The sequence below is a fragment of the Octopus bimaculoides genome, unplaced genomic scaffold, assembly GCF_046866305.1.
Source record: "Octopus bimaculoides isolate indiv1 unplaced genomic scaffold, ASM4686630v1 contig104, whole genome shotgun sequence".
Classification (NCBI taxonomy): domain Eukaryota; kingdom Metazoa; phylum Mollusca; class Cephalopoda; order Octopoda; family Octopodidae; genus Octopus; species Octopus bimaculoides.
The window spans coordinates 35,301-58,665 of NW_028315354.1; the positions used below are offsets into that span (position 1 = coordinate 35,301).

The 23,365-nt window shown below is 39.6% G+C and overlaps 1 protein-coding gene and 1 long non-coding RNA gene across 41 annotated transcripts in view; one reads left to right on the plus strand and one right to left on the minus strand.

The window, feature by feature from the left end:
* Window positions 1-6,567: 6,567 nt before the first annotated feature.
* LOC149129217 (uncharacterized) lies at window positions 6,568-21,162 on the plus strand. Of its 4 annotated transcripts, none has more exons than XR_016240251.1 (3): window positions 6,568-9,289; window positions 12,515-12,529; window positions 20,812-21,162. It is a non-coding gene; the product is annotated as an uncharacterized LOC149129217 (long non-coding RNA). The 4 variants fall into 4 exon arrangements; XR_016240249.1 differs by having other exon boundaries at window positions 9,153-9,289; window positions 12,515-12,533; XR_016240252.1 differs by lacking the exon at window positions 12,515-12,529.
* The window catches only part of LOC149129218 (uncharacterized), a 78,325-nt gene continuing 68,133 nt past the window's right edge, over window positions 13,174-23,365 (minus strand). For 3 of the 37 annotated variants that reach the window (XR_016240213.1, XR_016240247.1, XR_016240248.1), the window contains 4 exons: window positions 18,591-21,823; window positions 16,967-17,047; window positions 16,463-16,518; window positions 13,174-15,588 (listed from right to left, as the gene is read on the minus strand). Coding sequence is in view for 1 of the 37 variants with exons in the window: in XM_089346700.1 (XP_089202826.1) it covers window positions 21,716-21,823 (108 nt within the window). In the remaining 36 variants the exon portion in view is untranslated. Of the gene's footprint in view, window positions 15,589-16,462; window positions 16,519-16,966; window positions 17,048-17,090; window positions 17,137-18,578; window positions 21,824-23,365 lie in introns of those variants that run through there. The other 34 variants (XR_016240231.1, XR_016240226.1, XR_016240229.1 and 31 more) reach the window with 34 other exon arrangements.

The following is a 23,365-nucleotide window of genomic DNA, read 5'->3' on the forward strand; positions in this document are numbered from 1 at the left end:
TTGAAAGCATTATATTTCGGTTGCCTAGTTCCATGAGACTTACCTTGTCTGTTGGAATACATTTTTAGATTACTGGTGTGTACAATACATGCTCACACATGTATGTATACATATATATATATATATATATATGTATATATATATATAGTTAAGTGGTAGGTTTGCCTCAATCCTTCAGGGGTAGTCTGAAGCATCCAAGCAACCAGGGGATGTTTAAATCCGGAGGCACTCCTGGGGATCACCTGTATGGGTACCGTCATGGGAAGAGGGCGTCCAGAGGCAGGTAATATGTTGCTTAAACCGTAGTTTATGCATTTACTTGGAGGACAATCAGTAAGTTGTCATAATAGTGTTTGGAGTGTGGATATGTGTATACATATGAGTACGTACATGCACATATATGTTTGTGTGTGTATGCCCATATACATGTTTGTGTGAGTGTGTATGTATGTAGACATTATGAACACAGGAGGTGTTTCTTTCTTTTTTTTATAAATCTCCTTTTACAAAACCACTACATTATAGGGATGTCAAAAAACCGACACCAGCCCCTAAGTGATGGCCTTGAAAAATTCTGTTTTAGTCGAATGAATCGAATCCAGCACTTATTTTGGTCTGCTTTGCTGAACTGCTAGGTTATAGGAGTATAAACACCAACACCAGTTATCAAGCAGTGATGGGAGACAGACACACAGACATGAGGAGACACACACACACATATATATTCGATGGGCTTCTTTCAGTTTCCATCCACCAAAACCACTCACAAGGCTTTGGTCGGCTTGAGACTATAGCAGAAGACACTTGCTCAAGGTGGCACGCAGTGAGACTGAACCCAGAACCATGTGGTTGGGAAGCAAGCCTCTTACTACACATAATATATGACAAAGATGGTGGGATAGGCTGGAAGTATAAGGTAAGTGATGACGTATGAACGGTCAAGGGGCCTTGCAAGTAAGACAGACATGTGAGCAGAAGGACAACTAGTGCGTATGACTTTTGCTTTCGGGCTTTCGCTTGGGACAGACATGGTGACCCCGCAAGAGTTCAGGGAAATTGGCGTTAGGTTCTGGACAGTATAAATGTTGCGAGAGGACCCATGTGACAGATGAACCAAGCTTTTTAGCCCATTTCACACACCTGCTTATACCCACTGATCCACTGACTTGTACGAATTAAGGCAGCTGGTGTATATATATATATACAAACATATATGCTGTGTGTAGCATCGTGTGAAAGAGGGAGGCTAGTATATATTATATAAAAAAAGCTTTAAGGCGCTGCTCCAGCATGGCCGCAGTCTAATGAATGAAACAAGTAAAAGAAAGAAAGGAACATGAGAAAAAAAACCCCATACATTTCGTACGTATACCTGCGGCTAAAGACACGCAGCTAGCTTTACTGATTGAGTGTGACAAGGGACGGATTGATGTCTAGCAAGATATATTTAAACGAAGTCTATGAAAAGCATTCGACAATCCAGAATCGACCCACCCTCTCTGATCGAAGTAACCAAGTCTCGAAGGTAAATTCTTCCATTTATTGTGAGATGATGGGGGGTGGATTGGTTCGCAAAAGTTTTGCTTCGTCTCGACGTTTCCATGGAACCTTTGATTTCTTTGTAGGATGCCAAGAAGATTCCGTCCAGATTCTCTGTTGTCGGCTGAATTCCTGATTGTTGTTTCTAAGTTATTTGGGGATGTAAGAGAGGTGCAATTGTATCCCCTAGACCGTCTCTGGTTTGTGTTCGATAAGCTTGGGTTCATTTCTGTGTATGTTTTTGCTTTATTTTCCTTCAGCAAGAGCTTATCCGATGCCTATTCTATGATGAACTGTGTTTCGTAGTTAATAAACAAATTGCTTTGTCTTTGCCAGCCTTGTAGCGTGTTTGTTTCTTCAGCTTCACAAGTTGTTTGCCACAGTTTAAAGACACTTTCCAAGCGTTGACCATCTCAATGTTTCTTTAATTCGTTGTAGATTTCCTCATCTATGTTCTTCAATTTTTCTTCATTGCTCAGCGCTCTAAGCTTAAGCAATTCTATTTCTGTCTTCATGTTTTCCAAGTGTTAGTTTCTCCCATAATTGTCTTTGTTGGTCCTGTTCGTTTGGAATACGTTTAATTTGGAGTTTATGAGTCAGAATTTAACCAGTGTTCATAAATTTCTGCCTTGTGCTTGTTTTTGATCATGTTCCAGAAAGTAACCTTTCTGGCTTTAAGTTTTTCATTCTATATGTGTATAATGCGGTTTTTGATTGATAGTGGAGGGGGATGGGCTTCTATCTTGTGTATCATCTGTAGGTGGATTTTCATTTAAGCAATTATAATGTGGTAACGAATGAAGAGTGGTGCATAATTTGGACAAATGTTGATTGAGCTGTTGCAGGGATTGTTCTTTCTCTTCTTTTCCTCTTGTGTGGAGCGAGTGAGTTCATCAGTGTTGCTAATCAAAAGTCTCAAATTCGTGTTCATCTCTCTCAGTTCCTTAAGAGTCTCTTCATTCCTTAAGAGTCTCTTTGTCTCAAGAAGATTAAGTTTGTCCAAAGACACCTGGAAAAGGTTTAGTTTTTGAAAGCATTATATTTCGGTTGCCTAGTTACATGAGTCTTTCCTTGTCTGTTGGAATACATTTTTAGATTACTGGTGTGTACAATACATGCTCACACATGTATGTATACATATATATATATATATATATATGTATATATATATATAGTTAAGTGGTAGGTTTGCCTCAATCCTTCAGGGGTAGTCTGAAGCATCCAAGCAACCAGGGGATGTTTAAATCCGGAGGCACTCCTGGGGATCACCTGTATGGGTACCGTCATGGGAAGAGGGCGTCCAGAGGCAGGTAATATGTTGCTTAAACCGTAGTTTATGCATTTACTTGGAGGACAATCAGTAAGTTGTCATAATAGTGTTTGGAGTGTGGATATGTGTATACATATGAGTATGTACATGCACATATATGTTTGTGTGTGTATGCCCATATACATGTTTGTGTGAGTGTGTATGTATGTAGACATTATGAACACAGGAGGTGTTTCTTTCTTTTTTTTATAAATCTCCTTTTACAAAACCACTACATTATAGGGATGTCAAAAAACCGACACCGGCCCCTAAGTGATGGCCTTGAAAAATTCTGTTTTAGTCGAATGAATCGAATCCAGCACTTATTTTGGTCTGCTTTGCTGAACTGCTAGGTTATAGGAGCATAAACACCAACACCAGTTATCAAGCAGTGATGGGAGACAGACACACAGACATGAGGAGACACACACACACATATATATTCGATGGGCTTCTTTCAGTTTCCATCCACCAAAACCACTCACAAGGCTTTGGTCGGCTTGAGACTATAGCAGAAGACACTTGCTCAAGGTGGCACGCAGTGAGACTGAACCCAGAACCATGTGGTTGGGAAGCAAGCCTCTTACTACACATAATATATGACAAAGATGGTGGGATAGGCTGGAAGTATAAGGTAAGTGATGACGTATGAACGGTCAAGGGGCCTTGCAAGTAAGACAGACATGTGAGCAGAAGGACAACTAGTGCGTATGACTTTTGCTTTCGGGCTTTCGCTTGGGACAGACATGGTGACCCCGCAAGAGTTCAGGGAAATTGGCGTTAGGTTCTGGACAGTATAAATGTTGCGAGAGGACCCATGTGACAGATGAACCAAGCTTTTTAGCCCATTTCACACACCTGCTTATACCCACTGATCCACTGACTTGTACGAGTTAAGGCAGCTGGTGTATATATATATATACAAACATATATGCTGTGTGTAGCATCGTGTGAAAGAGGGAGGCTAGTATATATTATATAAAAAAAGCTTTAAGGCGCTGCTCCAGCATGGCCGCAGTCTAATGAATGAAACAAGTAAAAGAAAGAAAGGAACATGAGAAAAAAAACCCCATACATTTCGTACGTATACCTGCGGCTAAAGACACGCACCTAGCTTTACTGATTGAGTGTGACAAGGGACGGATTGATGTCTAGCAAGATATATTTAAACGAAGTCTATGAAAAGCATTCGACAATCCAGAATCGACCCACCCTCTCTGATCGAAGTAACCAAGTCTCGAAGGTTAATTCTTCCATTTATTGTGAGATGATGGGGGGTGGATTGGTTCGCAAAAGTTTTGCTTCGTCTCGACGTTTCCATGGAACCTTTGATTTCTTTGTAGGATGCCAAGAAGATTCCGTCCAGATTCTCTGTTGTCGGCTGAATTCCTGATTGTTGTTTCTAAGTTATTTGGGGATGTAAGAGAGGTGCAATTGTATCGCCTAGACCGTCTCTGGTTTGTGTTCGATAAGCTTGGGTTCATTTCTGTGTATGTTTTTGCTTTATTTTCCTTCAGCAAGAGCTTATCCGATGCCTATTCTACGATGAACTGTGTTTCGAAGTTAATAAACAAATTGCTTTGTCTTTGCCAGCCTTGTAGCGAGTTTGTTTCTTCAGCTTCACAAGTTGTTTGCCACAGTTTAAAGACACTTTCCAAGCGTTGACCATCTCAATGTTTCTTTAATTCGTTGTAGATTTCCTCATCTATGTTCTTCAATTTTTCTTCATTGCTCAGCGCTCTAAGCTTAAGCAATTCTATTTCTGTCTTCATGTTTTCCAAGTGTTAGTTTCTCCCATAATTGTCTTTGTTGGTCCTGTTCGTTTGGAATACGTTTAATTTGGAGTTTATGAGGCAGGATTTAACCAGTGTTCATAAATTTCTGCCTTGTGCTTGTTTTTGATCATGTTCCAGAAAGTAACCTTTCTGGCTTTAAGTTTTTCATTCTATATGTGTATAATGCGGATTTTAATTGATAGTGGAGGGGGATGGGCTTCTATCTTGTGTATCATCTGTAGGTGGATTTTCATTTAAGCAATTATAATGTGGTAAAGAATGAAGAGTGGTGCATAATTTGGACAAATGTTGATTGAGCTGTTGCAGGGATTGTTCTTTCTCTTCTTTTCCTCTTGTGTGGAGCGAGTGAGTTCATCAGTGTTGCTAATCAAAAGTCTCAAATTCGTGTTCATCTCTCTCAGTTCCTTAAGAGTCTCTTCATTCCTTAAGAGTCTCTTCGTCTCAAGAAGATTAAGTTTGTCCAAAGACACCTGGAAAAGGTTTAGTTTTTGAAAGCATTATATTTCGGTTGCCTAGTTCCATGAGACTTACCTTGTCTGTTGGAATACATTTTTAGATTACTGGCGTGTACAATACATGCTCACACATGTATGTATATATATATATATATATATATATATGTATATATATATATAGTTAAGTGGTAGGTTTGCCTCAATCCTTCAGGGGTAGTCTGAAGCATCCAAGCAACCAGGGGATGTTTAAATCCGGAGGCACTCCTGGGGATCACCTGTATGGGTACCGTCATGGGAAGAGGGCGTCCAGAGGCAGGTAATATGTTGCTTAAACCGTAGTTTATGCATTTACTTGGAGGACAATCAGTAAGTTGTCATAATAGTGTTTGGAGTGTGGATATGTGTATACATATGAGTACGTACATGCACATATATGTTTGTGTGTGTATGCCCATATACATGTTTGTGTGAGTGTGTATGTATGTAGACATTATGAACACAGGAGGTGTTTCTTTCTTTTTTTTATAAATCTCCTTTTACAAAACCACTACATTATAGGGATGTCAAAAAACCGACACCGGCCCCTAAGTGATGGCCTTGAAAAATTCTGTTTTAGTCGAATGAATCAAATCCAGCACTTATTTTGGTCTGCTTTGCTGAACTGCTAGGTTATAGGAGCATAAACACCAACACCAGTTATCAAGCAGTGATGGGAGACAGACACACAGACATGAGGAGACACACACACACATATATATTCGATGGGCTTCTTTCAGTTTCCATCCACCAAAACCACTCACAAGGCTTTGGTCGGCTTGAGACTATAGCAGAAGACACTTGCTCAAGGTGGCACGCAGTGAGACTGAACCCAGAACCATGTGGTTGGGAAGCAAGCCTCTTACTACACATAATATATGACAAAGATGGTGGGATAGGCTGGAAGTATAAGGTAAGTGATGACGTATGAACGGTCAAGGGGCCTTGCAAGTAAGACAGACATGTGAGCAGAAGGACAACTAGTGCGTATGACTTTTGCTTTCGGGCTTTCGCTTGGGACAGACATGGTGACCCCGCAAGAGTTCAGGGAAATTGGCGTTAGGTTCTGGCCAGAGGTTAGGTCGGTGTATCCTAAGTGGACAGTATAAATGTTGCGAGAGGACCCATGTGACAGATGAACCAAGCTTTTTAGCCCATTTCACACACCTGCTTATACCCACTGATCCACTGACTTGTACGAGTTAAGGCAGCTGGTGTATATATATATATATATACAAACATATATGCTGTGTGTAGCATCGTGTGAAAGAGGGAGGCTAGTATATATTATATAAAAAAAACTTTAAGGCGCTGCTCCAGCATGGCCGCAGTCTAATGAATGAAACAAGTAAAAGAAAGAAAGGAACATGAGAAAAAAAACCCCATACATTTCGTACGTATACCTGCGGCTAAAGACACGCACCTAGCTTTACTGATTGAGTGTGACAAGGGACGGATTGATGTCTAGCAAGATATATTTAAACGAAGTCTATGAAAAGCATTCGACAATCCAGAATCGACCCACCCTCTCTGATCGAAGTAACCAAGTCTCGAAGGTTAATTCTTCCATTTATTGTGAGATGATGGGGGGTGGATTGGTTCGCAAAAGTTTTGCTTCGTCTCGACGTTTCCATGGAACCTTTGATTTCTTTGTAGGATGCCAAGAAGATTCCGTCCAGATTCTCTGTTGTCGGCTGAATTCCTGATTGTTGTTTCTAAGTTATTTGGGGATGTAAGAGAGGTGCAATTGTATCGCCTAGACCGTCTCTGGTTTGTGTTCGATAAGCTTGGGTTCATTTCTGTGTATGTTTTTGCTTTATTTTCCTTCAGCAAGAGCTTATCCGATGCCTATTCTACGATGAACTGTGTTTCGAAGTTAATAAACAAATTGCTTTGTCTTTGCCAGCCTTGTAGCGAGTTTGTTTCTTCAGCTTCACAAGTTGTTTGCCACAGTTTAAAGACACTTTCCAAGCGTTGACCATCTCAATGTTTCTTTAATTCGTTGTAGATTTCCTCATCTATGTTCTTCAATTTTTCTTCATTGCTCAGCGCTCTAAGCTTAAGCAATTCTATTTCTGTCTTCATGTTTTCCAAGTGTTAGTTTCTCCCATAATTGTCTTTGTTGGTCCTGTTCGTTTGGAATACGTTTAATTTGGAGTTTATGAGGCAGGATTTAACCAGTGTTCATAAATTTCTGCCTTGTGCTTGTTTTTGATCATGTTCCAGAAAGTAACCTTTCTGGCTTTAAGTTTTTCATTCTATATGTGTATAATGCGGATTTTAATTGATAGTGAAGGGGGATGGGCTTCTATCTTGTGTATCATCTGTAGGTGGATTTTCATTTAAGCAATTATAATGTGGTAAAGAATGAAGAGTGGTGCATAATTTGGACAAATGTTGATTGAGCTGTTGCAGGGATTGTTCTTTCTCTTCTTTTCCTCTTGTGTGGAGCGAGTGAGTTCATCAGTGTTGCTAATCAAAAGTCTCAAATTCGTGTTCATCTCTCTCAGTTCCTTAAGAGTCTCTTCATTCCTTAAGAGTCTCTTCGTCTCAAGAAGATTAAGTTTGTCCAAAGACACCTGGAAAAGGTTTAGTTTTTGAAAGCATTATATTTCGGTTGCCTAGTTCCATGAGACTTACCTTGTCTGTTGGAATACATTTTTAGATTACTGGCGTGTACAATACATGCTCACACATGTATGTATATATATATATATATATATATATATGTATATATATATATAGTTAAGTGGTAGGTTTGCCTCAATCCTTCAGGGGTAGTCTGAAGCATCCAAGCAACCAGGGGATGTTTAAATCCGGAGGCACTCCTGGGGATCACCTGTATGGGTACCGTCATGGGAAGAGGGCGTCCAGAGGCAGGTAATATGTTGCTTAAACCGTAGTTTATGCATTTACTTGGAGGACAATCAGTAAGTTGTCATAATAGTGTTTGGAGTGTGGATATGTGTATACATATGAGTACGTACATGCACATATATGTTTGTGTGTGTATGCCCATATACATGTTTGTGTGAGTGTGTATGTATGTAGACATTATGAACACAGGAGGTGTTTCTTTCTTTTTTTTATAAATCTCCTTTTACAAAACCACTACATTATAGGGATGTCAAAAAACCGACACCGGCCCCTAAGTGATGGCCTTGAAAAATTCTGTTTTAGTCGAATGAATCGAATCCAGCACTTATTTTGGTCTGCTTTGCTGAACTGCTAGGTTATAGGAGCATAAACACCAACACCAGTTATCAAGCAGTGATGGGAGACAGACACACAGACATGAGGAGACACACACACACATATATATTCGATGGGCTTCTTTCAGTTTCCATCCACCAAAACCACTCACAAGGCTTTGGTCGGCTTGAGACTATAGCAGAAGACACTTGCTCAAGGTGGCACGCAGTGAGACTGAACCCAGAACCATGTGGTTGGGAAGCAAGCCTCTTACTACACATAATATATGACAAAGATGGTGGGATAGGCTGGAAGTATAAGGTAAGTGATGACGTATGAACGGTCAAGGGGCCTTGCAAGTAAGACAGACATGTGAGCAGAAGGACAACTAGTGCGTATGACTTTTGCTTTCGGGCTTTCGCTTGGGACAGACATGGTGACCCCGCAAGAGTTCAGGGAAATTGGCGTTAGGTTCTGGCCAGAGGTTAGGTCGGTGTATCCTAAGTGGACAGTATAAATGTTGCGAGAGGACCCATGTGACAGATGAACCAAGCTTTTTAGCCCATTTCACACACCTGCTTATACCCACTGATCCACTGACTTGTACGAGTTAAGGCAGCTGGTGTATATATATATATATACAAACATATATGCTGTGTGTAGCATCGTGTGAAAGAGGGAGGCTAGTATATATTATATAAAAAAAACTTTAAGGCGCTGCTCCAGCATGGCCGCAGTCTAATGAATGAAACAAGTAAAAGAAAGAAAGGAACATGAGAAAAAAAACCCCATACATTTCGTACGTATACCTGCGGCTAAAGACACGCAGCTAGCTTTACTGATTGAGTGTGACAAGGGACGGATTGATGTCTAGCAAGATATATTTAAACGAAGTCTATGAAAAGCATTCGACAATCCAGAATCGACCCACCCTCTCTGATCGAAGTAACCAAGTCTCGAAGGTTAATTCTTCCATTTATTGTGAGATGATGGGGGGTGGATTGGTTCGCAAAAGTTTTGCTTCGTCTCGACGTTTCCATGGAACCTTTGATTTCTTTGTAGGATGCCAAGAAGATTCCGTCCAGATTCTCTGTTGTCGGCTGAATTCCTGATTGTTGTTTCTAAGTTATTTGGGGATGTAAGAGAGGTGCAATTGTATCGCCTAGACCGTCTCTGGTTTGTGTTCGATAAGCTTGGGTTCATTTTTGTGTATGTTTTTGCTTTATTTTCCTTCAGCAAGAGCTTATCCGATGCCTATTCTACGATGAACTGTGTTTCGAAGTTAATAAACAAATTGCTTTGTCTTTGCCAGCCTTGTAGCGAGTTTGTTTCTTCAGCTTCACAAGTTGTTTGCCACAGTTTAAAGACACTTTCCAAGCGTTGACCATCTCAATGTTTCTTTAATTCGTTGTAGATTTCCTCATCTATGTTCTTCAATTTTTCTTCATTGCTCAGCGCTCTAAGCTTAAGCAATTCTATTTCTGTCTTCATGTTTTCCAAGTGTTAGTTTCTCCCATAATTGTCTTTGTTGGTCCTGTTCGTTTGGAATACGTTTAATTTGGAGTTTATGAGGCAGGATTTAACCAGTGTTCATAAATTTCTGCCTTGTGCTTGTTTTTGATCATGTTCCAGAAAGTAACCTTTCTGGCTTTAAGTTTTTCATTCTATATGTGTATAATGCGGATTTTAATTGATAGTGGAGGGGGATGGGCTTCTATCTTGTGTATCATCTGTAGGTGGATTTTCATTTAAGCAATTATAATGTGGTAAAGAATGAAGAGTGGTGCATAATTTGGACAAATGTTGATTGAGCTGTTGCAGGGATTGTTCTTTCTCTTCTTTTCCTCTTGTGTGGAGCGAGTGAGTTCATCAGTGTTGCTAATCAAAAGTCTCAAATTCGTGTTCATCTCTCTCAGTTCCTTAAGAGTCTCTTCATTCCTTAAGAGTCTCTTCGTCTCAAGAAGATTAAGTTTGTCCAAAGACACCTGGAAAAGGTTTAGTTTTTGAAAGCATTATATTTCGGTTGCCTAGTTCCATGAGACTTACCTTGTCTGTTGGAATACATTTTTAGATTACTGGCGTGTACAATACATGCTCACACATGTATGTATATATATATATATATATATATATATGTATATATATATATAGTTAAGTGGTAGGTTTGCCTCAATCCTTCAGGGGTAGTCTGAAGCATCCAAGCAACCAGGGGATGTTTAAATCCGGAGGCACTCCTGGGGATCACCTGTATGGGTACCGTCATGGGAAGAGGGCGTCCAGAGGCAGGTAATATGTTGCTTAAACCGTAGTTTATGCATTTACTTGGAGGACAATCAGTAAGTTGTCATAATAGTGTTTGGAGTGTGGATATGTGTATACATATGAGTACGTACATGCACATATGTTTGTGTGTGTATGCCCATATACATGTTTGTGTGAGTGTGTATGTATGTAGACATTATGAACACAGGAGGTGTTTCTTTTTTTTATAAATCTCCTTTTACAAAACCACTACATTATAGGGATGTCAAAAAACCGACACCGGCCCCTAAGTGATGGCCTTGAAAAATTCTGTTTTAGTCGAATGAATCGAATCCAGCACTTATTTTGGTCTGCTTTGCTGAACTGCTAGGTTATAGGAGCATAAACACCAACACCAGTTATCAAGCAGTGATGGGAGACAGACACACAGACATGAGGAGACACACACACACATATATATTCGATGGGCTTCTTTCAGTTTCCATCCACCAAAACCACTCACAAGGCTTTGGTCGGCTTGAGACTATAGCAGAAGACACTTGCTCAAGGTGGCACGCAGTGAGACTGAACCCAGAACCATGTGGTTGGGAAGCAAGCCTCTTACTACACATAATATATGACAAAGATGGTGGGATAGGCTGGAAGTATAAGGTAAGTGATGACGTACGAACGGTCAAGGGGCCTTGCAAGTAAGACAGACATGTGAGCAGAAGGATAACTAGTGCGTATGACTTTTGCTTTCGGGCTTTCGCTTGGGACAGACATGGTGACCCCGCAAGAGTTCAGGGAAATTGGCGTTAGGTTCTGGCCAGAGGTTAGGTCGGTGTATCCTAAGTGGACAGTATAAATGTTGCGAGAGGACCCATGTGACAGATGAACCAAGCTTTTTAGCCCATTTCACACACCTGCTGTAAAGCGGTTGTCATTTGGAAGGGCATCCAGCTGTAGAAACCTTGCCAAATCAATTTGAGCGTGGTGCAGCCTCTTAGCTTGCCAGTCCTCAGTCAAACCGTCCATGGGAAGCAGAATTAAATGATGATGCTTTATTCACAATTTTATAGACTTCTCTCTCACGCTTCCCGTCTTTTTCTCTCTTGTTCTTCACTTTTCCCTTCAACCAATCACATGAAGAAGGCATTACAGTCAGACGAAATAACTAAGGAATAAGACTGAGTTAAAAAGAATTCCACGTTTCACTCGCAGCCTCCCTGACTTCAGCCAATCACATGACAGCCTCACGAATGAGCTGAGTAACGGAGGAAGAAGCAGAATTATTATAACATTGAATTTTCGTTACCAACCCGGCTGAAACTGGCTCTGGCTCCAACTACAAATGTTGTGTTGTTTTTAGAAGTTCTCAATTAAAATCTCCCACCATACCTTAGTCACGTTCTGTTCCTAAAACTGGCTGAATGATAACTGAGTTATTCAACACAGAGCATCTCGAAATAAATGCACCACTGGGAATGATGTATATTGGCTAATACTGGGTTGGGTACACAAGAAAGTTTTAATATAGAGTTGCACATATTAGTGGATGATCAGTTTGTAATTCTGGATCATTTCCTTGTATCCAGAATAATGTGGCTCCTGGCCTTGCCCGGTTCCATGGTGGTAATGTAAAAAGCATCCTGAACACTATTTATTTATTTACTTATATATTTATTCATTTATTAATTTATATATATATATTTCTTATTTATTTATATTTTTATTTATTTATATATATATATATATTTATATGGTGTGGCTCCTGGCCTTGCCCAGTTGCTCCCAAGATGTCCAGCCGATGCCAGCAGACAAAATGGATGGTAAATGAGGATAGAATTTATCTGTTTTGTGTTGTTTTTTTTGTCTTTTTCGGGATTTGTGGTTTTATTGTCTAATCTTTTTTTCTTTTTTGTTTTTTTTCTTTGTCTTTGCAGCTTTTCCACATAGATGTCGGTATATATAACATTATACATTACATAAATGTGTATGTGCGTGTGTGTGTACAACATGTCCATATACGCATGCATATATACACAGACTGAGAGAAGAAGAAGAGGAGAAGGGGAGTTAGCTGCCTGCTTATATTTGTACTGATGATGTTATTGAAATTACAATAATTATTATTCTTATTAATCTCCCTTCCAACATTCTTGCCTCCTGTTTTCATTTCTTCCTTATTCCTCCTCTTCCTCCCCATCATACCACAACCTCTGACCCCTTGCTGCTTCTCCTTAACCATTTATAGACACGCTCGTGCACATAGACGTCATCTGCCAAATTTCTTTTCTGCTGTGGTGGCGGCAGTGCTGGTGTTGTCCTTTTCTCTCACTATCAGCTTGGTGTAATAATATTTTTCCTTCATAAATGGTAGCTGACCGCACCATACAGTAAGGTTTTAGCAAAGTTGTATTGGAATAATGGGGCTGGGGAGCGGGACATCTTTAAAAATGTGTGTGTGCATGCGTCTTTCTGTAAAAATATATACAAGTTGGGGGGGCCAAAGGTCATGTGCCAAGATTAAGACTCTAATATCTCTATTGCACATTTCAAAAACAACCCATTTATATTTAATTAGAAAGCAAAACAAATTAGCAAATGTCTGTAGCTTTTATTCTTCGTTGCATTGTTGTGTGAGGAATATCAACTCCCTGTGACAATGTGTGCACGAATTTCTTTGGACTTTTTTTCTTTTTAAAGCCTCTTTCTGACAGAGACATCTCGGTGGTGAGGGGTCCACTTTGCTATGTGTTGGGCACACCGTATTGCATGAACTTCTCGAACAAATTGACCGGCCGTTGTATGCGATGTTGCTTTTTCTCACGATGCTTTTGGTTGGAGATGTCCACAACTGTTCTGTTCTGTTTTGTTGCACCATCGCAACCAGACTGAAAAACAAGTCCAATGTGCTCCGGAATTGTCAAAGACGTGTTTCAGTTTTTCTAAAATGGAGTGAAATAAAATAATAATAATAATGATTTCTTGTTACTCTTATCAAACTCATTGGGCCCCAGGTTAAGCTAAACTCTCCTTATTCTCCCCACCAAAGTGAGGGAGTTTGTGTGTGCTCAATGTTTTCCTATTAGATAGTCTGGTAGGTCTGTTGTCCCTTCATTTAGTTCCTTAGCCATCATAACTGCCCCCGTTTCTCTCTCTCTCTCTGCCTCTTCAGTATGTATGTGTTGGGGGAGTCTGTAATGTCGTCATGGTTACTGTTTTTTTTTTTTCGTTTGTTTTTTCACCACCACAGCTTTACTATTAACAATATTTCAGTCGCATTTTTAAATCTGATAATTTCAGGGCAGGAAACTCATGATTGTCACCTCATCCCTCCCTCCCTCCTTATTTCTAATATCTTTCTAAATTCTGTTGCTACAACTACTTTGACGACGACGACCACCACCCACAAGTACTGCTACTACTACTACTACTGTCATGTCTCTGAATCGGCAGAGCGTCAGACAAAAGGTGCTTTATGGGTAGGTAAGTCTGTTTCCCTTGCTAGCTTTGAATCTGTCAAAATACAGGATGGGCCCAAAGTCACACACTGAGACCCCCCTCTCCCCCATATTTCAAAAACAGCACTTTATGGTTAATTACAACACAAAACTAATTAGGAAATGTCAACATCCTGATTACAAGGGTTCGAAACATTCACCATTTGCAGATTTTTTTATTGTTTGTTGTACAAGGAACAGAATTTCCTGCAGACATCTTTGCACTTTTCTTTAGCACAGGTAGGGGAGGGGGCAACCATTGGTATTTGTCCTGCACACTGCATGTTGCATGGACTCTTTGCACTAATCAGGCACAGGCTGTGTGGTAAAGAAGCTTGCTTTCCAACCACATGGTTCCTGGTTCAGTCCCACTGTGTGGCACTTTAAATAAGTGTCCACTAAGCCTCGGGCCAACCAAAGCCTTGCGAGTGGATTTGGTTGACAGAAACTGAAAGAAGCCCGTCGTGTGTATATATATATATATATATATATATATATGTGTGTATGTACATGTGAGTGTATCTGTCTGTCCCTGCCACCATTGTTTGATAGCCGATGGTGTGTTTACGTCCCCCGTAACTTAGCAGTTTGGCAAAAGAGATAGAATAAGTACTAGGCTTAGAAAAAATAATTCCTAGAGTAAATTTGTTCGACTGAGAGGCAGTGCTCCAGCATGGCTGCAGTCATGCGACTGAAACAAATAAAACAATAATCGACCAACAGTGTTTCAATGTTACACAAAATAATAATGATGATTAATAGTAGTATAAGATGTTATATTTTCGTGTGTGACTTTTGGCCCACCCTGTACCCAGAAATATGACCACCACCACAAAAAATAATAATTTTTTTTGCTATTGAAGTATCGAACGGGGTAGACAACTCTAGATATGTTTTGCTCTTATTTGACCTCCGTGAATTACAGCTTGTTTTTGCCAGATGGTAAGATGCATCTCTATACACACACACACATGTACATACATGCTGCTGCATACAGATAGAGAGATTTGAGTGCACACGGAATTACATTATGTGTGCATGGTGCGAGGTATATAAATTCTGTGCACACATACTTCATTGCACATGTATATCTCTAGTCTTTAAACATATTTAAAGCTGTGGTCATGCTGGGGCACCACCGTTGCCTGTGCTACACTATTATTTGGAACCTCCTCTGATAGGTGGCATTTGGTCAATGAGAGAGTCTGATCACTGCTGCTCTCACCTGCCGTGAAGTAGTCTCATCTGGAACCCTTGGCAGGAAGAGACCCCGTTTTGTGTGTATATATATAAATCTTGTGTGATCTTAGTTATTGTCTGGTTGCTTGAGGAGGTCAATAACACTGAAACCTATCCAAGGTTGTCCCCCCACTATTGCAATTTATTTTAATTTCTAAACCTTTTTTCTCATTTAATTTACCTTTGTTGGGTTCGTTCTCTTCAAATGAACCTTCATACTTAATTACTTCTTTTCTCGTTATGGATGTAACTTTTAATTGAAATCTCTTGTTTCTCTGTAATAAAAGTCAGTGGTAGTTTTAACTCTGGGGCAGTGTTCCAACCATGGCCATCTCGTCTTAGAGGGGAATATCTAGCATTTTAATGTATTGTTTTTTTTTTCATTCTTTATTCAAAGCAATTAGAACGGAAGGGTTGATTGGTCACTATATCTAGCGAGGGAGAGGTTAGTAGTTGTGGTGGGAGTAGTGTGAAGCACAGCAGAAGCTGTTGTAACCATTAACAACTTGGATCATTACCATAGTAACTGGTTGTGGTGGTAGTAACAGCAGTTTGGGTTAGTGGATGTCTAAGTGCACCTTAGTAAGTGGTTGATGGAAGGTGACAGCAGAAGCAACTAGTGGTCAAGGGTCCTTTTTCTTCTTCCTCCCATCCACTCCATGCCAATCACTCCCCCCTTCTATCATGTATACATACCTCTTCCTTCTACCTTCATCATTTCAATTTCAACTCTATTTTGAGAGGAAAAAAAAAAAAAAGTATTGACCCTCCCACTGACAGTGTTTGTCTTTTTTATTTGACTGGTGGGTCCACCTGCTGTGTGGTCCTGATCCCTTTCGTCTTTGGACAAAAGGATTCTAGCTGTAGTGAATTATTTTGACTGTGGCCATGTTGGAGCAAATCAACCCTGGGACTTCTGAAGCCTAGTACTTATTATTCTATTGGTCTCTTGTTAAACTGCTAAGTTATGGGGGACGTAAACACACCAACATTGGTTGTCAAGCGATGGGAAAGTGTCTTCTACTTATAGCCTCAGGCCAATCAAGGCCTGGAGGAAGCCTGTCGTATCTATGTGTATGTTTGTCTCTCCACCATCGCTTGGCAACCAATGTTGGTATGTTTAGCAAAAAGAGACGGTACTAGACTTACAAAGTGTATGTCCTGGGGTCGAATTGGTTTGACTGAGCATGGCTGCAGTCAATTGACTGAAAACAAATAAAAGAATGTCTACATAGTCTTTTTCGAATAAAAAAAATCATTTAAAGATGATTTTTGTTGAATAAATAAAATAAAAACCACAAAAATTATGCAAAGAAGAAGAATCGACTGCAACAGGAAGAAGAAAACAAGTCTTAATCCAGAAAATCCCATCGTGGGACGCGCGGAAGGTAATAATGTCAAATCGATAATGTTTATAACCAATAGGTGAGGAGTAGCTCGAAAATTTTCTGGAGAAAATCTGGGGAATCGATGTCGCTAAAGTGTCAAAACCCGGAAAAATTTTTAAGGGGGGGGGGGGCCTTATAATGGCGTCGTTTTTTTTGTTTTTTAAACATACTCCTCCCGTATTTCCTACACATTTTTTATTATTTTTATTTTTATTTCCAGGTAATTAAATAATATTTTTAATTACGATAATTAAATAACTATTACATTTTGGAAATGCTTCGCTTAGGGAACAATTGGATCTTGTCGCGTTGGTTTCAAGGGAGGTAACTCTCTGCAATTTCCATTCTGTTTGGTGGTCAAGAGATAAATAAAATAAAACTATATCTACGTTGTGATTTCGAATCCTGGCTTTGTCAGCTTTATTTTTCAAGTTTCTACAACATTTAAGTATGATAATTTAGTGTCTACAATGTCTAGTAATGTATGTGTATATATTATGAATCAAGTAGTAATGTGTGTATATTATGAACCTAGTGATCTATGTATGTGTATATATTATGAATCGAGTAATGTATGTGTATATATTATGAATAGCGTAATATATGTGTATATATTATGAATCGAGTAATGTGTGTGTGTATATATTATGAATCGAGTAATGTGTGTGCTTGTGTGTGTATATTATGAACCTAGTGATCTATGTGTGTGTATATATTATGAATCTAGTAAGGTGTGTACATATTATGAATCGAGTAACGTGTGTGCATATATTATGAATCGAGTTATGTATGTATATATTATGAATGTAGTAATGTATATATTATGAATCTAGTAATGTATGTGTATATATTATGAATTGAGTAATGTATGTGCTTGTGTGTATATATTATGAATCTAGTAATGTGTGTGTGTGTGTGTGTAAATATTATGAATCGAGTAATGTATATGCTTGTGTGTATATATTATAAATCTAGTAGTGAGAGTGTGTGTGTATATATTATGAATCTAGTAGTGTATGTATATTATGAATCTAGTAAGGTGTGTGTGTATTATGAATGGAGTAATGTGTGTGTGTATATATTATGAATCGAGTAATGTATGTATGTGTATATATTATGAATCGAGTAATGTATGTACTTGTGTGTATATATATTATGAATCGAGTAATGTATGTATGTGTATATATTATGAATCTAGTAATGTATGTGCTTGTGTGTATATATTATGAATCTAGTAATGTATGTGCTTGTGTGTATATATTATGAATCTAGTAATGTATGTGTATATATTTGTCAGCTTTATTTTTCAAGGTCAATAAAACAGTATGAAGCGAAAGTGACATATCGATTACAATTCAATCAACAGAAAATTAGCATGCAAGTGGCTCAGTACTCCGCAGACACGTCTTCTTCACGTAATTTACAAAGAAATACAATGTGACAAGGCCGGTCCCTTTGAATTACAGGTGTAAGTGATTTTTGCCAGGTAAGTGGACTGGGGCACGGTGAAATTAATGTTTAAGTGGCTGTGCATTCCACAGACGTGTTCCCTGTGAACGGTTTTCGTCGAACGAATCAAACTTAATAAATTATCGAAAAGAAAATAAAATGTCTGGTCCTGGGGTTGTAAACAAGTGATGGCGGATACAAATACTGACTGAAACCGGTCACAGAAATAAGACAGAGAAAGAAATAAAGACCGTAAGGAGTGGATTTGGTAGGCGGAAACTGAAAGAAGCCCGTTGTATATATGTATGTGTGTGTATATGTTTGTGTGTCTGTTTGTCCCCACCTCCCAACATCGCTTGACAACCGATGCTGGTGTGTTTACGTCAACGTAAATTAGCGGTTTCGGCAAAAGAGACCGATAGAATAAGTACCAGGCTTACAAAGAGTAAGTCCTGCGGTCGATTTGACCGACTATAAAGGCGGTGCTCCAGCTTGGACGCAGTCAAAAGGACTGAAACAAGGAAAAGAGTAATTTTAACGAGTTCCTACCGCCATCTTCACCGCCATTGCTATGACAAACCAACAACAAACACCAGCGCCATCTATCTGTAACGTCTCTATTTTACTCTGGCTTCTCCGAGTTACTTCCCTTTGTTTCTCTGCGATCAGAATCTTTATTTCGCTGGACGAATGTGTTTTAGCTTCTAAGATCCTTCTGGGACCGATTATTAATTAAAAGACGAACATTGAGGGGTCAATGTAATTAACTACCCCCGCCCATGCGTATAATTGAAAGGATTACGAACATTATTATTATTTTTAAAGGCAGAATCGTTAGCACGCCGGAGAAAGTGCTTAACGGTGTTCAGTCCGTCTTTACGTTCTGAGTTCAAATTCCGCCGATGTCGACTGTTCCTTTCAACCTATAAGGGTTAGGGTAATTAAAACGCTAGGGGGTCAACATAATCGACTAGTCCCCTCCCTCAAAATATGTAGGTGTGTTTGTGTGTCTGTGTTTGTCCCCCCACCATCGCTTGACAATCGATGCTGGTGTGTTTACGTCCCCGTAACTTAGTGGTTTCGGCAAAAGAGAATAAGTATTAGGCTTACAAATCTCTCTATCTGCATGCAGCAGCATGTATGTATATGTGTGTGTATACAGATGCATCTTACCATCTGGCAAAAACAAGCTGTAATTCACGGAGGTCAAATAAGAGCAAAACATATCTAGAGTTGTCTACCCCGTTCGATACTTCAATAGCAAAAAAAAATATTATTTTTTGTGGTGGTGGTCATATTTCTGGGTACAGGGTGGGCCAAAAGTCACACACGAAAATATAACATCTTATACTACTATTAATCATCATTATTATTTTGTGTAACATTGAAACACTGTTGGTCGATTATTGTTTTATTTGTTTCAGTCACATGACTGCAGCCATGCTGGAGCACTGCCTCTCAGTCGAACAAATTGACTCTAGGAATTATTTTTTCTAAGCCTAGTACTTATTCTATCTCTTTTGCCAAACTGCTAAGTTACGGGGGACGTAAACACACCATCGGCTATCAAACAATGGTGGCAGGGACAGACAGACACACTCACATGTACATACACATATATATATATATATATATATATATATACACACGACGGGCTTCTTTCAGTTTCTGTCAACCAAATCCACTCGCAAGGCTTTGGTTGGCCCGAGGCTTAGTGGACACTTATTTAAAGTGCCACACAGTGGGACTGAACCAGGAACCATGTGGTTGGAAAGCAAGCTTCTTTACCACACAGCCTGCGCCTGATTAGTGCAAAGAGTCCATGCAACATGCAGTGTGCAGGACAAATACCAATGGTTGCCCCCTCCCCTACCTGTGCAAAGATCTGTGCAGGAAATTCTGTTCCTTGTACAACAAACAATAAAAAAATCTGCAAATGGTGAATGTTTCGAACCCTTGTAATCAGGATGTTGACATTTCCTAATTAGTTTTGTGTTGTAATTAACCATAAAGTGCTGTTTTTGAAATATGGGGGAGAGGGGGGTCTCAGTGTGTGACTTTGGGCCCATCCTGTATTTTGACAGATTCAAAGCTAGCAAGGGAAACAGACTTACCTACCCATAAAGCACCTTTTGTCTGACGCTCTGCCGATTCAGAGACATGACAGTAGTAGTAGTAGTAGCAGTACTTGTGGGTGGTGGTCGTCGTCGTCAAAGTAGTTGTAGCAACAGAATTTAGAAAGATATTAGAAATAAGGAGGGAGGGAGGGATGAGGTGACAATCATGAGTTTCCTGCCCTGAAATTATCAGATTTAAAAATGCGACTGAAATATTGTTAATAGTAAAGCTGTGGTGGTGAAAAAACAAACGAAAAAAAAAAAACTAACCATGACGACATTACAGACTCCCCCAACACATACATACTGAAGAGGCAGAGAGAGAGAGAGAGAGAGAGAAACGGGGGCAGTTATGATGGCTAAGGAACTAAATGAAGGGACAACAGACCTACCAGACTATCTAATGGGAAAACATTGAGCACACACAAACTCCCTCACTTTGGTGGGGAGAATAAGGAGAGTTTAGCTTAACCTGGGGCCCAATGAGTTTGATAAGAGTAACAAGAAATCATTATTATTATTATTTTATTTCACTCCATTTTAGAAAAACTGAAACACGTCTTTGACAATTCCGGAGCACATTGGACTTGTTTTTCAGTCTGGTTGCGATGGTGCAACAAAACAGAACAGAACAGTTGTGGACATCTCCAACCAAAAGCATCGTGAGAAAAAGCAACATCGCATACAACGGCCGGTCAATTTGTCCGAGAAGTTCATGCAATACGGTGTGCCCAACACATAGCAAAGTGGACCCCTCACCACCGAGATGTCTCTGTCAGAAAGAGGCTTTAAAAAGAAAAAAAGTCCAAAGAAATTCGTGCACACATTGTCACAGGGAGTTGATATTCCTCACACAACAATGCAACGAAGAATAAAAGCTACAGACATTTGCTAATTTGTTTTGCTTTCTAATTAAATATAAATGGGTTGTTTTTGAAATGTGCAATAGAGATATTAGAGTCTTAATCTTGGCACATGACCTTTGGCCCCCCCCCCCCTCAACTTGTATATATTTTTACAGAAAGACGCATGCACACACACATTTTTAAAGATGTCCCGCTCCCCAGCCCCATTATTCCAATACAACTTTGCTAAAACCTTACTGTATGGTGCGGTCAGCTACCATTTATGAAGGAAAAATATTATTACACCAAGCTGATAGTGAGAGAAAAGGACAACACCAGCACTGCCGCCACCACAGCAGAAAAGAAATTTGGCAGATGACGTCTATGTGCACGAGCGTGTCTATAAATGGTTAAGGAGAAGCAGCAAGGGGTCAGAGGTTGTGGTATGATGGGGAGGAAGAGGAGGAATAAGGAAGAAATGAAAACAGGAGGCAAGAATGTTGGAAGGGAGATTAATAAGAATAATAATTATTGTAATTTCAATAACATCATCAGTACAAATATAAGCAGGCAGCTAACTCCCCTTCTCCTCTTCTTCTTCTCTCAGTCTGTGTATATATGCATGCGTATATGGACATGTTGTACACACACACGCACATACACATTTATGTAATGTATAATGTTATATATACCAACATCTATGTGGAAAAGCTGCAAAGACAAAGAAAAAAAAAAAAAAGAAAAAAAGATTAGACAATAAAACCACAAATCCCGAAAAAGACAAAATAACAATACAAAATAGATAAATTCTATCCTCATTTACCATCCATTTTGTCTGCTGGCATCGGCTGGACATCTTGGGAGCAACTGGGCAAGGCCAGGAGCCACACCATATAAATAAATAATATATATATATATATATATATATAAATAAATAAATAAAAAATATATATATATAAATTAATAAATACATAAATAAATAAATGAATAAATATATAAGTAAATAAATAAATAGTGTTCAGGATGCTTTTTACATTACCACCATGGAACCGGGCAAGGCCAGGAGCCACATTATTCTGGATACAAGGAAATGATCCAGAATTACAAACTGATCATCCACTAATATGTGCAACTCTATATTAAAACTTTCTTGTGTACCCAACCCCGTATTAGCCAATATACATCATTCCCAGTGGTGCATTTATTTCGAGATGCTCTGTGTTGAATAACTCAGTTATCATTCAGCCAGTTTTAGGAACAGAACGTGACTAAGGTATGGTGGGAGATTTTAATTGAGAACTTCTAAAAACAACACAACATTTGTAGTTTCAGCCGGGTTGGTAACGGAAATTCAATCTTATAATAATTCTGCTTCTTCCTCCGTTACTCAGCCCATTCGTGAGGCTGTCATGTGATTGGCTGAAGGCAGGGAGGCTGGGAGTGAAACGTGGAATTCTTTTTAACTCAGTCTTATTCCCTAGTTATTTCGTCTGACTGTAATGCCTTCTTCATGTGATTGGTTGAAGGGAAAAGTGAAGAAAAAGAGGGGAAGCGTGAGAGAGAAGTCTATAAAATTGTGAATAAAGCATCATCATTTAATTCTGCTTCCCATGGACGGTTTGACTGAGGACTGGCAACCTAAGAGGCTGCACCACGCTCAAATTGATTTGGCAAGGTTTCTACAGCTGGATGCCCTTCCAAATGCCAACCGCTTTACAGCAGGTGTGTGAAATGGGCTAAAAAGCTTGGTTCATCTGTCACATGGGTCCTCTCGCAACATTTATACTGTCCACTTAGGATACACCGACCTAACCTCTGGCCAGAACCTAACGCCAATTTCCCTGAACTCTTGCGGGGTCACCATGTCTGTCCCAAGCGAAAGCCCGAAAGCAAAAGTCATACGCACTAGTTGTCCTTCTGCTCACATGTCTGTCTTACTTGCAAGGCCCCTTGACCGTTCGTACGTCATCACTTACCTTATACTTCCAGCCTATCCCACCATCTTTGTCATATATTATGTGTAGTAAGAGGCTTGCTTCCCAACCACATGGTTCTGGGTTCAGTCTCACTGCGTGCCACCTTGAGCAAGTGTCTTCTGCTCTAGTCTCAAGCCGACCAAAGCCTTGTGAGTGGTTTTGGTGGATGGAAACTGAAAGAAGCCCATCGAATATATATGTGTGTGTGTATGTGTGTGTGTGTCTCCTCATGTCTGTGTGTCTGTCTCCCATCACTGCTTGATAACTGGTGTTGGTT